General features: G+C 48.9%; 1 protein-coding gene across 3 annotated transcripts in view; it reads left to right on the top strand.

The window, feature by feature from the left end:
* Window positions 1–14,735, top strand: part of LOC129866848 (protein MTSS 2-like) — a 49,713-nt gene that overhangs the window by 20,201 nt on the left and 14,777 nt on the right. For all 3 annotated transcript variants that reach the window (XM_055939821.1, XM_055939823.1, XM_055939822.1), the window contains exons 4-7: window positions 7,575–7,659; window positions 7,772–7,863; window positions 7,976–8,050; window positions 10,434–10,591. In XM_055939821.1, the coding sequence (XP_055795796.1) occupies window positions 7,575–7,659; window positions 7,772–7,863; window positions 7,976–8,050; window positions 10,434–10,591 (410 nt within the window). The remainder of the gene's footprint in view (window positions 1–7,574; window positions 7,660–7,771; window positions 7,864–7,975; window positions 8,051–10,433; window positions 10,592–14,735) is intronic.

Below are 14,735 nucleotides of genomic sequence, written 5' to 3'. Positions count from 1 at the left end.
ATCCCCTCACTCATCAGCCCCACCTAAGTCTTATCACTTTTTTCATCCTCTCTTCTTCTCCATCCCCCTCTTCGTTCATCTATCATTGGCCTCCACCGCCTCTACCGGCTTGCTCTCTGAACCTCTTAAAAGGGGTGAGAGAGGGTGAAGGGAAGAGCTTGCGTTAAGATCAGGCTGATCAGCGTCAGCGTCACTGCATGGCTACGGTGCCAACGTGAGGTGTATGATGTAATCCTTTGGAGTTTGGTTAACTGTTATCCTTAGGACTAAGAGATTTCTCTAGCTAACCAGCTGGATAAGATTCCAATTTTGTGACATTCCTGGAAACATAAAAGTGAGGATGTTCTGTTCGTTAGCTACCTCTGACCAGCCTCTATAAACATGTTGATGTTTAACACAGGAAGGACATAGCACAGTCAGCACTCTCAAAAACAATCAAGCTGTTTTAACTAGCTTCCAACCTAGTTTTAGCATCTTTGGCAGGTAGAACAGTTTGAAGGTGTTCCAATGGGAAGCTAAATCCATTCAGACTCCACTCCACCCCCCACACACACCATGTTGAAGGCATCAGTGAGGGAGGCCCCAGGCTCTAGTCCTGGAGCTACTGGCAGGCGGATGGCGGGACCAGTGCGGCCTCTATAAAGCCAGCTTGTTAAATTCCTCCCCCGAGGATCACTGGAGAATGGGGATAATCAGGACCAGAGGTCTGGAACCACTCACCAGTCAATGGGTCTGGTCTGCTCAAAAATACTGTACACAACAACTTTAACCATGAGCAGACTTGGTCGTATAGATCTATGTAGCTACCTGTGAAGTGTCAGTATCTGGCACATACAGTCATCCACCTCTGACTTATGACTGTGTACCATATGTAGTCATATATATATCTACAATAACATTGTGGGACATTTACCTCAGCCTGAATGAATATAATATGGCTCCATTGCCCTGCCCATATGTTATTTATCTTATTTTATAATACACAGCTTCACACTTGTTGAGAACATGCATCAAGGCAACTCCTGTCAATGTGGATATGCGTGCATCCGTATGTACTAGATGGATCCCTCTGGATTCCAGTGAGCGAATGGAGCGTTGGAAGCTATCCCAGTCAGATAGGCTACAGTGAATGGAGCGTTGGAGGCTATCCCAGTCAGATAGGCTACAGTGAATGGAGCGTTGGAGGCTATCCCAGTCAGATAGGCTACAGTGAATGGAGCGTTGGAGGCTATCCCAGTCAGATAGGCTACAGTGAATGGAGCGTTGGAGGCTATCCCAGTCAGATAGGCTACAGTGAATGGAGCGTTGGAGGCTATCCCAGTCAGATAGGCTACAGTGAATGGAGCGTTGGAGGCTATCCCAGTCAGATAGGCTACAGTGAATGGAGCGTTGGAGGCTGTCCCAGTCAGATAGGCTATAGTGAATGGAGCGTTGGAGGCTATCCCAGTCAGATAGGCTACAGTGAATGGAGCGTTGGAGGCTATCCCAGTCAGAAAGGCTACAGTGAATGGAGCGTTGGAGGCTATCCCAGTCAGATAGGCTACAGCGAATGGAGCGTTGGAGGCTATCCCAGTCAGATAGGCTACAGTGAATGGAGCGTTGGAGGCTATCCCAGTCAGATAGGCTACAGTGAATGGAGCGTTGGAGGCTATCCCAGTCAGATAGGCTACAGTGAATGGAGCGTTGGAGGCTATCCCAGTCAGATAGGCTACAGTGAATGGAGCGTTGGAGGCTATCCCAGTCAGATAGGCTACAGTGAATGGAGCGTTGGAGGCTATCCCAGTCAGATAGGCTACAGTGAATGGAGCGTTGGAGGCTATCCCAGTCAGATAGGCTATAGTGAATGGAGCGTTGGAGGCTATCCCAGTCAGATAGGCTATAGTGAATGGAGCGTTGGAGGCTATCCCAGTCAGATAGGCTACAGTGAATGGAGCGTTGGAGGCTATCCCAGTCAGATAGGCTATAGTGAATGGAGCGTTGGAGGCTATCCCAGTCAGATAGGCTACAGTGAATGGAGCGTTGGAGGCTATCCCAGTCAGATAGGCTACAGTGAATGGAGCGTTGGAGGCTATCCCAGTCAGATAGGCTACAGCGAATGGAGCGTTGGAGGCTATCCCAATCAGATAGGCTACAGTGAATGGAGCGTTTGAGGCTATCCCAGTCAGATAGGCCACAGTGAATGGAGCGTTGGAGGCTATCCCAGTCAGATAGGCTATATTGAATGGAGCTTTTGAGGCTATCCCAGTCAGATAGGCTACAGTGAATGGAGCGTCTGAGGCTATCCCAGTCAGATAGGCTATAATGAATGGAGCGTCTGAGGCTATCCTAGTCAGACAGGCTATATTGAATGGAGAGTTCGAGGCTATCCCAGCATCTGCTCCAGCCATGCCTGTGGTGTGGGCTAGCCTGTGGGCTGTGGGACTCCAGGCTGTGGAGCGTGTCCGGTCAGGGCCAGAGGCCAGGGCTCCTGGATGTAGAAAGCCTGTTGGTCAGGACGTCTCCAGGATGTCACTTTCAGCCAATCCTTCGGAGGGGAAGTAAGGGGAAACCTGGCAGGTGTGGATGGGAATGGGGGCAAGGTGGAGAGGATATGGGGGTAGTGTGTGTGTGTGTGTGGAGGGAGGCTGGCTGACTGTGACATTGGGAAGGTCTGTTATATAGATAAAAGGCCCATTACTCCCCTCCATCCTCCTCTTCTTCCCTCTCCTCCCCTCTTCCTGCCAAGCTAGCCTCTTTAGAGTTGATCTGCAGCTGTGGACGCCTCCTGTAGTGGAAAGAGGAACACTGTGTGTGTGTGTGTGTGTGTGTGTGTGTGTGTGTGTGTGTGTGTGTGTGTGTGTGTGTGTGTGTGTGTGTGTGTGTGTGTGTGTGTGTGTGTGTGTGTGTTTCCATGTGCAATACTGTAAGTGCATTTTCTATATGTCTATGTATATATGTTATACAAGCATATTCACATTGATTTGAAGGCCAAACAGCCTTCAATTACCTATTCAGTTGATCAAGAGTTGTGACCAGAACAGACTGAGTGGAGAGAAGAGTCTCCAATCCATAGTTTCAGTGACATTTTTATGCAAAATGAATATCATACAGAGAGAGAGGGCCGTTGTGTTACAAATCACATCACAAACACACTGTGCATGACAGAGGACTTCTTTCCGGAGAAAGAAAGACGGAAGGGGGGTTAAGGGCCCCACATGGGGAGAATCTCAATTGCATACTCCTCGTGTCCTTTCCAATGTTCCCTCTAAGCTGCGGTTGTGCGCGGGCGTGCAGCTCCCCTGGGACTGCCGCGCAGAAGAAATATCAGCCCCCGCAGAGATTGAACTTCACTCAACTTTCTAGAGTTTTCCTCGTTAGTTAACACTATCAATGGTTCCCTTTACTGTGGGAGTTGTGATCGAATCAATGTAATATTAGCCACTTTCAATGTACCATACCGTAACAAAACAAACTATGAAAGACTTAGTATGCAAAATGAACTATGCAAGACATTTTGTTGAAGGCAGAACTCATCGGAGTAGGATTCTATTGCATTGACAGGCAAGACTCAGGCCCGTACTACACAGACCTGTGCGGCATAACCAATCAGAGCTGCAGTAGGCCTGTATGCAAATAGACCATTGCCATATATGGAGCTGAGCCATTCACTTTGACCTGGACTGTGTTTACAGCATGAGCGGTCATGAGTAGATTCGCTTGTTTTGAAATCAAAGCGAAAGCTACATTTAGCCACGTGTGCACATTTGTTCATATCCTTTGCTAGTTAGTGAGTTATTAACCCAGTTATAGATCATTTGTAGTCAGTAATGGGGGAGTGATTGCTGGCAGTGGGGTGATGTGGGGCGGTAGATAGGCAGAGGGTAGCATAATTTGTCTGACTTTGTAATAATGGTATGAGAATAATTATGCATTTTATTTTGTAAAGTGGTGTCTTGCATTAAACAACACAACAACATTTTCGGTCACAAGGACAAGTGGATTAACAGGTTAATGTCAAGCCCTGCATGTTTTTTTTTTAAAGTCTGGAATATAGGCCTACATTGAAGACTACACATTGGCTGCTACTGTAGGCTAAACGATAGAACAGCTATTTCCGTGTTAAAATGTTATGGGATGCATTTTCTCCATTGTTTTTGATGGTAGGCTACTCTGGTAGGCCTACATTATGATCAAATAGCCACAGTAGTCTACTTGACCACTGTTAAAATGAACTTAAAGCGGGCACAGCCTCAATGTTCACAGTAAATGCGCACCGGAGTTGCACAGAATTTTCACAACGTTCAAGTTTGCGCTCCTCAGACCTGAAATTTGCTCTGTGACGCAAAAAATGAGGGAATATTGATCCTCTCTCCTCGACTCCTCAAAACCCTTTGGAGGAGGTCAGAGGGGAGGGACCTCTGGCTTTCTCATTCAATTTGTTTTGAGAAGGAGATGAGGAGAGAGAGGACGCGAGAGATCTTCCCATGGTCCCTATATCACTTCCTGCGTTATCATAGTGGGTGGGATTCAGCTGGGTAACCTCTGACCTCTTACCTGTACACATTTCAGTCACTTGGAAAAGAAATACAGCTGTATGACAACATGACTAAACTTCCACCACACATCATCCCATCCACACATGGTTGTCAGTGGATTCATCCATCCCCCAAATCCATCCAGCATCTGGCCCTGATGCCTCTGGGAGATGGAGTTCTGTGAGGTGGAATGCTTTTGACGTAATCCCCAGAGCATTGAAGCCAATAGTGAAGGGAATACTAGCTACTGTATATGTGAACGGTGCTTTGTCTTATAATGAGTTTCACCAGGGAATTAGTTTGCTCTCTAGGTATATAAATGAAATAGATTATTCTTCATTGTATGCATCCATCTTCAGTAGGGATGTGCATATTTTCCTTTCAAGATGATTCGATATGTATCTAGATGCATTGGATCCGATATGATACAGGATTAATACATTTCAGTTTGAAACGATTCGTTTCGATTAGAGATTGAATCGATGCGATCCGGTTCGATGCGATACTATTCGATGCACTGGGCCTCTGAGCTGGATCTGTCTGAGCTGACTGTGTGTATGTAGGCCCCTGAGCTAAACCATAAGGGAAGCTGGACATCTAACACCACACTGTCAGATTGGGGGGGCATTGTTTGCTTTTTGTCCCTCCCCACTTTTGATTTTTTTAAAACCCATCACCCACTATGAATTTGTTATTTTTGCAGATTAAAAGTGTTAGAGCTAGTAATGTATCCATATGTATCTTAAAAATATGCTATGACATAGCTAATGAATGTACTGTATGTAGCACAACTTTGAATTTCACCCCCGTCTCATAATCTAATGGTTTAGACCGCTAGGAAATTTTGACAGAGTTGGAGTGAGCTTCTCTTCTTCTCTGCTTCAACCATGCAGTGTGGGTAGCAAAAACGATTGCTGTCCTCATTGTGATATTAGCAACTTTACCCTGAATATCTAAAACTGACCATACTGATTGTTTCAAGCAAAACTACCAAAACGATTGCTGATGGTGAACCTGAACAATCAAAATTAAAATCTAATGTAATCCCTGATCAGCATGTAGCCTACCTATAGCCAGATGAGAGTGGTACCACCGCAGACGGTGGTAACTTAGGCTACTTTTATTCAACAGCACATTTGATAAAAATAGCCTAGCAAATGACATTGTTTAACATAAAATGTAATATTGCGCAATCCATTTGACAAACATTTGAATGCTGAAGGTGACCCGCAGACATGCCAGATTAGGAATAGGCCTACCTCTCGTTGGTCAGTGCGCGAAGCTACGCACAGTGTGCAATTTGACTAGGCTACTGATACTGTATTGCCTGGGCTTGTTCGGCATGAAAAATGACTTTTTTACTTTTATTTAACTAGGCAAGTCAGTTAAGAACAAATTCTTATTTACAATGACGGCCTTCTTTGTTCAGGGCCAGAACGACAGACATTTTACCTTGTCAGCTCGGGGAATCGATCTAGAACCCTTTCGGTTTACTAGTCCAACGCTCTAACCACTAGGCTACCTGCCGCCCCGTATATCACTGATTGTCAACACAATTACATGCTTAGTTCGACACTGAAGGAGAGAACGCAATTGTCACACGGATAAGAGGTATTTTCAGAAGGTAGAAAGAAAGTCATTTGAGAAAAATATATTTGTAACGTTTGAATCTATTGCCTGACCGGTGGATGCTACATTTGAATCGAGTTTGGGCCGATACGCTCATATCTTAAACATTTGAACCAGGGACCGATGCATATCAGTCAGTCGTAACAACCCTAATCTTCAGTATTCTACAGTCAGAGGATGTTTGATTTGATCCAGTTAGATCAGCAGCTTCCTCTCTCTCTTCTCCCTCTAATATCTTGTTCACTCTACTGAGCTGAGCTGTCCTGCACTGGCCTGGCTTCACATCCACCATAGTTGCTGAAGCCAGCACAGTTCGGGTTGGCACAATAGTGTGGAAAGGGCTTCACTGTGTGCAGGCCCAGGCTTGGTAGATTGAGCCTTCCTCATGGACAGACAGGTTCAAGCCGGTCTTTCCTCGCACCCCTGTAAGAATGGTGTTTAGGAAACCCAGAGAACAGGAAAGGCAGAGCAGGCCAGGGAAGAATAGAGGGATATCCCCTTACAGGGTACCCACCTTTTTCCTTCAGGATAGAGTTGGGAAGAGGGGGTATGTAAATCACACCACCTGTCTACACACACGGACTAACACACACGCGTGCGAGCGCATGCGTGCACTCATGCACGTGTGTGTGTGTGTGTGTGTGTGTGTGTGTGTGTGTGTGTGTGTGTGTGTGTGTGTGTGTGTGTGTGTGTGTGTGTGTGTGTGTCTGCCTGCGAATGTGTGTGGTGGTGTGAGACCCTCCCGACCATCCCCCGATTAGGCCTCGTTGGCCCAGTGGATTAGAGCAGGATCAATCCTGGCCGATGTTTTTGCGGTACCCTAAGAATGAGCCCTGTAGCCGGCGGAGCATGTAGCTTGGGGCCAGCCTGGGCTTTAAGGCTTAACACCCCATTTTAATTACGCTTGACTAGAGAGGAAAAGTAGTACAGCAACTCAGACAAGCTGTGATTTCCTGGGATGTGGGGTGGGGTGGGTAAATCACTGAATGCAATTACATTTCATTGGTGTACATTTACATTTAAGTCATTTAGCAGACGCTCTTATCCAGAGCGACTTACAAATTGGAAAGTTCATACATATTCATCCTGGTCCCCCCGTGGGTATTGAACCCTGGTCCCCCCGTGGGAATTGAACCCACAACCCTGGCGTTGCAAGCGCCATGCTCTACCAACTGAGCCACACGGGACCAAGTTGTAGTTGGTGTCCAGACCAGGGTAGTAGATGCAAGATAATGTTGAGGATGAATGGGCTGCAGCCTCTAGATGTTGTGTTGGATTGATTACTTTTGATATTTTCCTGTAAGACTTTGGTTGGAGAAAATAACTGTGCTAGCTGAGCTGACTGGTGTCCCTTGTTGTGATATGCAATGCCGCCCCCCAGTGGTTGTGTAAACCCACACTACTAGAACCAATCTCTCCCTTTCTCTCCAGGAGGCACCAGGGACATAGGTTCAGCTCTGACCAGGATGTGCATGAGACACCGCAGCATTGAGACTAAACTACGCCACTTCACCAAGTAAGTGGTCCACCTTCAACCCTGCCTCATTCCTCTCCCTACATCTCTGTGCATTGCTAATGGTGCTACAAGTCCTGTCCTTACCCTCCCTCTTCTTTCCTCTCCTCCCCAGTGCTCTTATGGAAGGCCTAGTCACTCCTCTCCAGGACAGGATAGAGGAATGGAAAAAGACAGCTAACCTGCTGGACAAAGACCACGCCAAAGGTGAGGGTTTATGTTAAAAGGGCTATATATTATATTGAATTTGATTGATTGAACAAATCAATCAACAAATGACGCTTAACTCCAGGGTGACCGCTCCTTCTCTCCTCATCAGAATACAAGCGGTCTCGCCAGGAGATCAAGAGGAAGTCCTCCGACACCATGAAGCTCCAGAAGAAGGCCAGGAAAGGTAACATCGAACCGCACCCTGTGACATGATCTGATTGGCTACTGCTAAAAACGACTGGTTACTGATTGGCTACTGTTAAAAACTCTGTCCAAAACAGGATGTAGACTAGATAGAGGTTTGTTGTACTGCTGTAGGCTAGTTACCAGCACCTAACTGGGAAATGCCACTACCTAGTGCCCTGAATGAGAAATACATTGTCATGGGTTTCCAATGAGGGATAAATCAGAAATTAAGGCTATCATCCAAAAGGTTTGGAGAGTTTGGAGGTAAAAAATAAGAGGTTTATGTGTACAACTTTGATCTATTTCAATGCTTATAACGATGACCGTGCCAACTCTAATATTGGGCTTTCTGTCTATGCTTCCCCCCCCTTCCTTCTTCCACCCATGCTACCTATCTGTCTACTCCTCTGCCTCCTCACTTGGCTATTCCCCTGCTGTAGAGCTTCTAGGTATGTGTGTTATGCTTTCCCCACATTTCCCCGCGTTGCATGAGGCATTTCATGATAATGCTATAGTTAATATCTGGTGTGTGTGTTTCTGTGTGTGTGTCCTGCATCATCACGTCATTGTGTCTGACCATCTCACCTGGAGTGTTGTAGTCTGTCTGATACTGGTGTGTCCTATCAGTATTAACATACCCTCGTCTGTGTTGGGGAGTCGTGACCTATATGTAGTTCAGATAGTAATTGGTCTACATTTGACAGTAGCTTGGTGGTAGTTCATCTACATTCAAATCCACTAGTGTTTTCAGTAGATAATAACTTTTTTTTTGCCATGTAGCGTTGTAGCTAACTACAGGAACCACGCACTACATAGACATATGGGAGAAGTAAGCAAGACATTCCTTTCTTTTTTGTCATCAGATCTGCCAAATTCTCACTTGAAGTTGAGTTTTTAATAGGCTAAATTACACATTCTGTTAACATCTGACTCCAGTCCAGAGTGATCGGTTTGTAGCAATTTGTAGTCTATGACGTTTCAGATTTACATATGATTAATCACTAAGTACTTTGGATGTAGTGAACTACTTTTTCAAAGTAACTTTAGTTACGTCAACGATATTTCTCTTAAGGGTAGCTGTAGTGTAGCTTAACTTAATTAGCAGCTTGGTAAACTATATGTTAGCTTCCCCAACACGGCCTCCTCTACACACCCCTCTTGGTCATCATGTCACCATGTTTCATAATTTGGGTCCAAAACTTTTTTGTTACAGTTTCTTGAGTTGAACGGTACTAGTCACTGGTAATTATCCACAGTCACTGGTCATTTTCCACAGTCACTGGTCATTTTCCACAGTTGTTCAGTAACCTCTTTACATACCGAACAGAGGAGTGAATTATTACTTTTATTATTATCCCATTATCTATAGGGCACTAAAAGCAATGCGGAAATCTAGTTTCCTCTGGTTTTAAAGATCCTAGCACTCCTCTATCTTAGACATATAGACTTAGAGAACTGGTTAGAACCTGTTCTCGTTTGTAATATGTTTCTAAGGAAGTGGAGCCAATTACCCCTTATCTATTTTCCTAGCTTGCCTCCACCTAGAAGGGGGATTTAGCTCTTTGTGTAGATGAAGTATATAAAGACTGTGTCATTTGTAAATGAACAAGATCCTCTCCAGGTTCATCCTGAGAGAGTGATTTCCCTTGCAATTGCTCAAATAAACCTATTATTACTGATAAATGGGTTCTGCCTGATTCCTTGTAATGAGTTTTCCTCAACAATAAGGCTGTCTCATACATGGCGGCTGAATATGTCATCAGTGTTGTATTTACCTGTGCTAGCAAACCATGTTCATTTCAGGATCTCCAGCCATATAATCTGTTGTTTTTGGTCACATACACCAGATAGATGCAGTGAAATGTGTTGTTTTACAGCGTCAGCCATAGTAGTACAGCACCCATGGAGCAAATTAGGGTTGTGCCTTGCTCAAGGACACCAACAGATTTGTCTGCTCGGGTATTCAAACCAGCATCCTTTTCCTGACTGGCCCAACGCTCTAAACCAGGCTACCTGCGGAGTTGTTGGTGCTAGCCTCCTTTGAGATATGTGCTGTAGTTTCGTCCCATTCTCATTGAACGCGTATCATTTCAGTGCAGTGTTGTTTGTCAATGGTGGTCTGTCCTACGGTACACCGGCAGGCCCAAACCTGGCAGAGGGTTCTAATCACCACTCTTTTCTTCTCCTCCTCCTCTCTCATTTCATCCTCATCCTCTAACCGTCTTACCCAATGCCCCTCATCCCCGGGTACCCTGGTCCTCCTTCTTTCACTATTGACCCCTCCCTCCACTATCCCCTTCCCCTTTCTCTCGTCTTCCTCTTTTATCTTCCCTCCTCTATGTACTCTTCTCTCTTTACCCCCCCCCCCCCCTTCTCCCCAGGCCGGGGTAACCTGCGTCCTCAGCTGGACAGTGCCATGCAGGACGTCAGTGACCTCTACCTGCTGATGGGGGAGACAGAGAAGCAGGCGGTGCGCCGGGCCCTCCTAGAGGAGAGGGGGCGCTACTGCTTCTTCATCAACCTGCTGAAGCCTGTGGTGGTGAGCACAGATCTAGGATCAGCCTATCCAAATCCTTAGCTATTATAGGGAAAACTTCACTCACTTTAGATCAGTCTGTGGTTGTGAGAGGGGAGGATGATGATAGAGTTGGCTGGGGTGGGCGCTGGGGCATAGATCTAGGATAAGATTACCCTCCCTAAATCTTAACCTTAACCAGTATGTGGGAAAACCCTGCCTGACTGTAGATCAGCGATGGTGGTGAGAGAGGAGGATTGCTGAGATACCAGGGCGGGGTGGGCTCCCAGGAGAAGTTGCCTTGGCTTTAGGCTAGAGTTGAGGGTTGAAGTCAATTCCACAAATCACATTATAATTCTATTCTCTCTCCCTGTTAATTACATTTAATTCAATTCAAATTCCAGGTCAGTCTTTGAATTCAGAGATAATTGAATTCCCCTGAATTCCAGTGTTAGTTCAATTCCAAGAATTCAATTCCCAATTCAATATTATCCCCAAAGATTCCAAATAATAATTCTCTGCAACCTGAGCCACCCCCAAAGAATTGTTCCGAGAGCCGATTCGTGACCCACCAATTAACATCAATTTATGAATATTTTTTATGAGTCCAGAGCAGTACGTTATTCCCCATCCCTGCATTAATTAATTTGTCTGCATGTCTACATTTGGATAAAAGGAAACCATGCCATGAGTGAATAAGAATGATAGGCCGATCTTCTTATTTTCACAATGCTGTGCGGCACATTGACAACTCAAATCGCTTTGAGAAAGAGCCATATAATTAGCATTCTTCTAATAAAACCTATACTGATGTAACGTTCCTGACCTATTTTTATGTTATTTTGATTATGTTTAGTTGGTCAGGGCGTGAGTTGGGGTGGGCATTGTATGTTGTGTGTGTTTGGTTAGTCCATGGGTGTTGTATGTGTATGGGATAGTGTTTGTTAGGTTGTCTAGTTATGTCTATGGCTGCCTAGATTGGGTCTCAATCAGAGACAGCTGTCATTCATTTGTCTCTGATTGGGAGACAGATTTAAGGTAGCCATAGGCAGTAGGCTTTTGTGGGTGTTTGTTCCTGTGTCCTCACAGGACAGTTGAAGGTTAGTCTCATTTGTTGTTTTGTAGTTTTGTAGTGTATTGTTTTGCTGTTTTCATTAAAAGATGGCTTATTTCCCTCAATCCGCATCTTGGTCCTATCCATGCTCCTCCTCGTTTGAGGAGGAGAACAACATTGACTGCCTTTACAGAAACACCCACCACAACAGGACCAAGCGGATTGAGGAGAGAGAAAAGGAACTACAGCAATGGGGAAAAGAGGAATGGACTTGGGAAGAGATTCTGGACGGAGAAGGACCCTGGGCACAGCCAGTGGAGTGTCGCCGCCCCAAAGCGGAGCTGGAGGCAGCGAAAGCGGAGAGGCGGCATTATGAGGCGCTTGCAAGGCAGAGTGGCTGGAAACCCGAGAGGCTCACCCAAAAATTTCTTGGGGGGGGGCTAAAGGGGAGTGTGGCGAAGCCGGGTTGGATACCTGAGCCAACTCCCCGGGCTTGCCGTGGAGTAAGAGGGCGTCGTACTGGTCAGACACCGTGTTATGCGGTAAAGCGCACGGTGTCCCCAGTACGCGTGCTTAGCCCAGTGCGGGCTATTCCACCTCGCCGCACTGGCAGGGCTACGGGGACCATTCAACCTGGTGAGGTTGGGGAGGCTCGGTGCTCAAGAGCACGTGTCCTCCTTCACGGTCCGGTATATCCGGCGCCACCTTCCCACCCCAGCTCAGTACCACCAGTGCCTACACCACGCACCAGGCTTCCAGTGCATCTCCAGAGCCCTGTTCCTCCTCCACGTACTCTCCCTATGGTGCGTGTCTCCAGCCCAGTGCCTCCAGTTCCGGCACCACGCACCAAGCCTCCTGTGCGTCTCCAGAGCCCTGGACGCACTGTTCCTTCTCCCCGCACTCGCCCTGAGGTGCGTGCCCTCAGCCCGGTACCTCCAGTTCCAGTACCACGCACCAGGCCTAGAGTGCGCCACGAGAGTCCAGTGTGCCCTGTTCCCCGCACTCGCCCTGAGGTGCGTGCCCTCAGCCCGGTACCTCCAGTTCCGGTACCACGCACCAGGCCTATAGTGCGTCTCAGCCGGCCAGAGTCTGCCGTCTGCCCAGCGGTGCCTGAACGGCCCGTCTGCCCAGCTCCGTCTGAGCCATCTGTCTGCCCAGCGCCGTCTGAGCCATCTGTCTGCCCAGCGCCGTCTGAGCCATCTGTCTGCCCAGCGCCGTCTGAGCCATCTGTCTGCCCAGCGCCGTCTGAGCCATCTGTCTGCCCAGCGCCGTCTGAGCCATCTGTCTGCCCAGCGCCGTCTGAGCCATCTGTCTGCCCAGCGCCGTCTGAGCCATCTGTCTGCCCAGCGCCGTCTGAGCCATCTGTCTGCCCAGCGCCGTCTGAGCCATCTGTCTGCCCAGCGCCGTCTGAGCCATCTGTCTGCCCAGCGCCGTCTGAGCCATCTGTCTGCCCAGCGCCGTCTGAGCCATCTGTCTGCCCAGCGCCGTCTGAGCCATCTGTCTGCCCAGCGCCGTCTGAGCCATCTGTCTGCCCAGCGCCGTCTGAGCCATCTGTCTGCCCAGCGCCGTCTGAGCCATCTGTCTGCCCAGCGCCGTCTGAGCCATCTGTCTGCCCAGCGCCGTCTGAGCCATCTGTCTGCCCAGCGCCGTCTGAGCCATCTGTCTGCCCAGCGCCGTCTGAGCCATCTGTCTGCCCAGCGCCGTCTGAGCCATCTGTCTGCCCAGCGCCGTCTGAGCCATCTGTCTGCCCAGCGCCGTCTGAGCCATCTGTCTGCCCAGCGCCGTCTGAGTCATCCGTCTGCCACGAGCCATTAGAGCCGCCCGTCTGTCCCGAGCCAGTAGAGCCGTCCGCCAGTCAGGAGCCGCCAGAGACGCCCGCCAGTCAGGAGCCGCCAGAGACGCCCGCCAGTCAGGAGCCGCCAGAGACGCCCGCCAGTCAGGAGCCGCCAGAGACGCCCGCCAGTCAGGAGCCGCCAGAGACGCCCGCCAGTCAGGAGACGCCCGCCAGTCAGGAGCCGCCAGAGACGCCCGCCAGTCAGGAGCCGCCAGAGACGCCCGCCAGTCAGGAGCCGCCAGAGACGCCCGCCAGTCAGGAGCCGCCAGAGACGCCCGCCAGTCAGGAGCCGCCAGAGACGCCCGCCAGTCAGGAGCCGCCAGAGACGCCCGCCAGTCAGGAGCCGCCAGAGACGTCCGACAGTCCGGAGCTGCCCTACAGTCCGGAGCTGCCACTCAGCCCGGACCTGCCGGAGTTCCTCAGCCCGGACCTGCCGGAGTTCCTCAGCCCGGACCTGCCGGAGTTCCTCAGCCAGGACCTGCCGGAGTCCCTCAGCCAGGACCTGCCGGAGTCCCTCAGCCAGGACCTGCCGGAGTCCCTCAGCCAGGACCTGCCGGAGTCCCTCAGCCAGGACCTGCCGGGGTCCCTCAGCCAGGACCTGCCGGAGTCCCTCAGCCAGGACCTGCCGCCCCTTATCCCGGTGCTGCCCCTTGTCCCGGTGCTGCCCCTTGTCCCGGTGCTGCCCCTTGTCCCGGTGCTGCCCCTTGTCCCGGTGCTGGTCGCTCATTTAGGTGGTGTTAGTGGGAGGGTGGTCATTGGGAGGGGGATAAAGAAGCGGGGATTGAGTATGGTGGGGTGGGGACCTCGCCCTCAGCCTGAGCCACCACCGTGGTCAACTGCCCACCCAGACCCTCCCCTGGACTTTGTGCTGGTGCGCCCGGCGTTCGCACCTTGAGGGGGGGGTTCTGTAACGTTCCTGACCTATTTTTATGTTATTTTGATTATGTTTAGTTGGTCAGGGCGTGAGTTGGGGTGGGCATTGTATGTTGTGTGTGTTTGGTTAGTCCATGGGTGTTGTATGTGTATGGGATAGTGTTTGTTAGGTTGTCTAGTTATGTCTATGGCTGCCTAGATTGGGTCTCAATCAGAGACAGCTGTCATTCATTTGTCTCTGATTGGGAGACAGATTTAAGGTAGCCATAGGCAGTAGGCTTTTGTGGGTGTTTGTTCCTGTGTCCTCACAGGACAGTTGAAGGTTAGTCTCATTTGTTGTTTTGTAGTTTTGTAGTGTATTGTTTTGCTGTTTTCATTAAAAGATGGCTTATTTCCCTCAATCCGCA

The sequence above is a fragment of the Salvelinus fontinalis genome, chromosome 12 (genome assembly GCF_029448725.1).
Source record: "Salvelinus fontinalis isolate EN_2023a chromosome 12, ASM2944872v1, whole genome shotgun sequence".
NCBI lineage: Eukaryota > Metazoa > Chordata > Actinopteri > Salmoniformes > Salmonidae > Salvelinus > Salvelinus fontinalis.
Note: the sequence above shows the minus strand (reverse complement) of the source record. Positions and strands in the feature narration are given on the sequence as shown.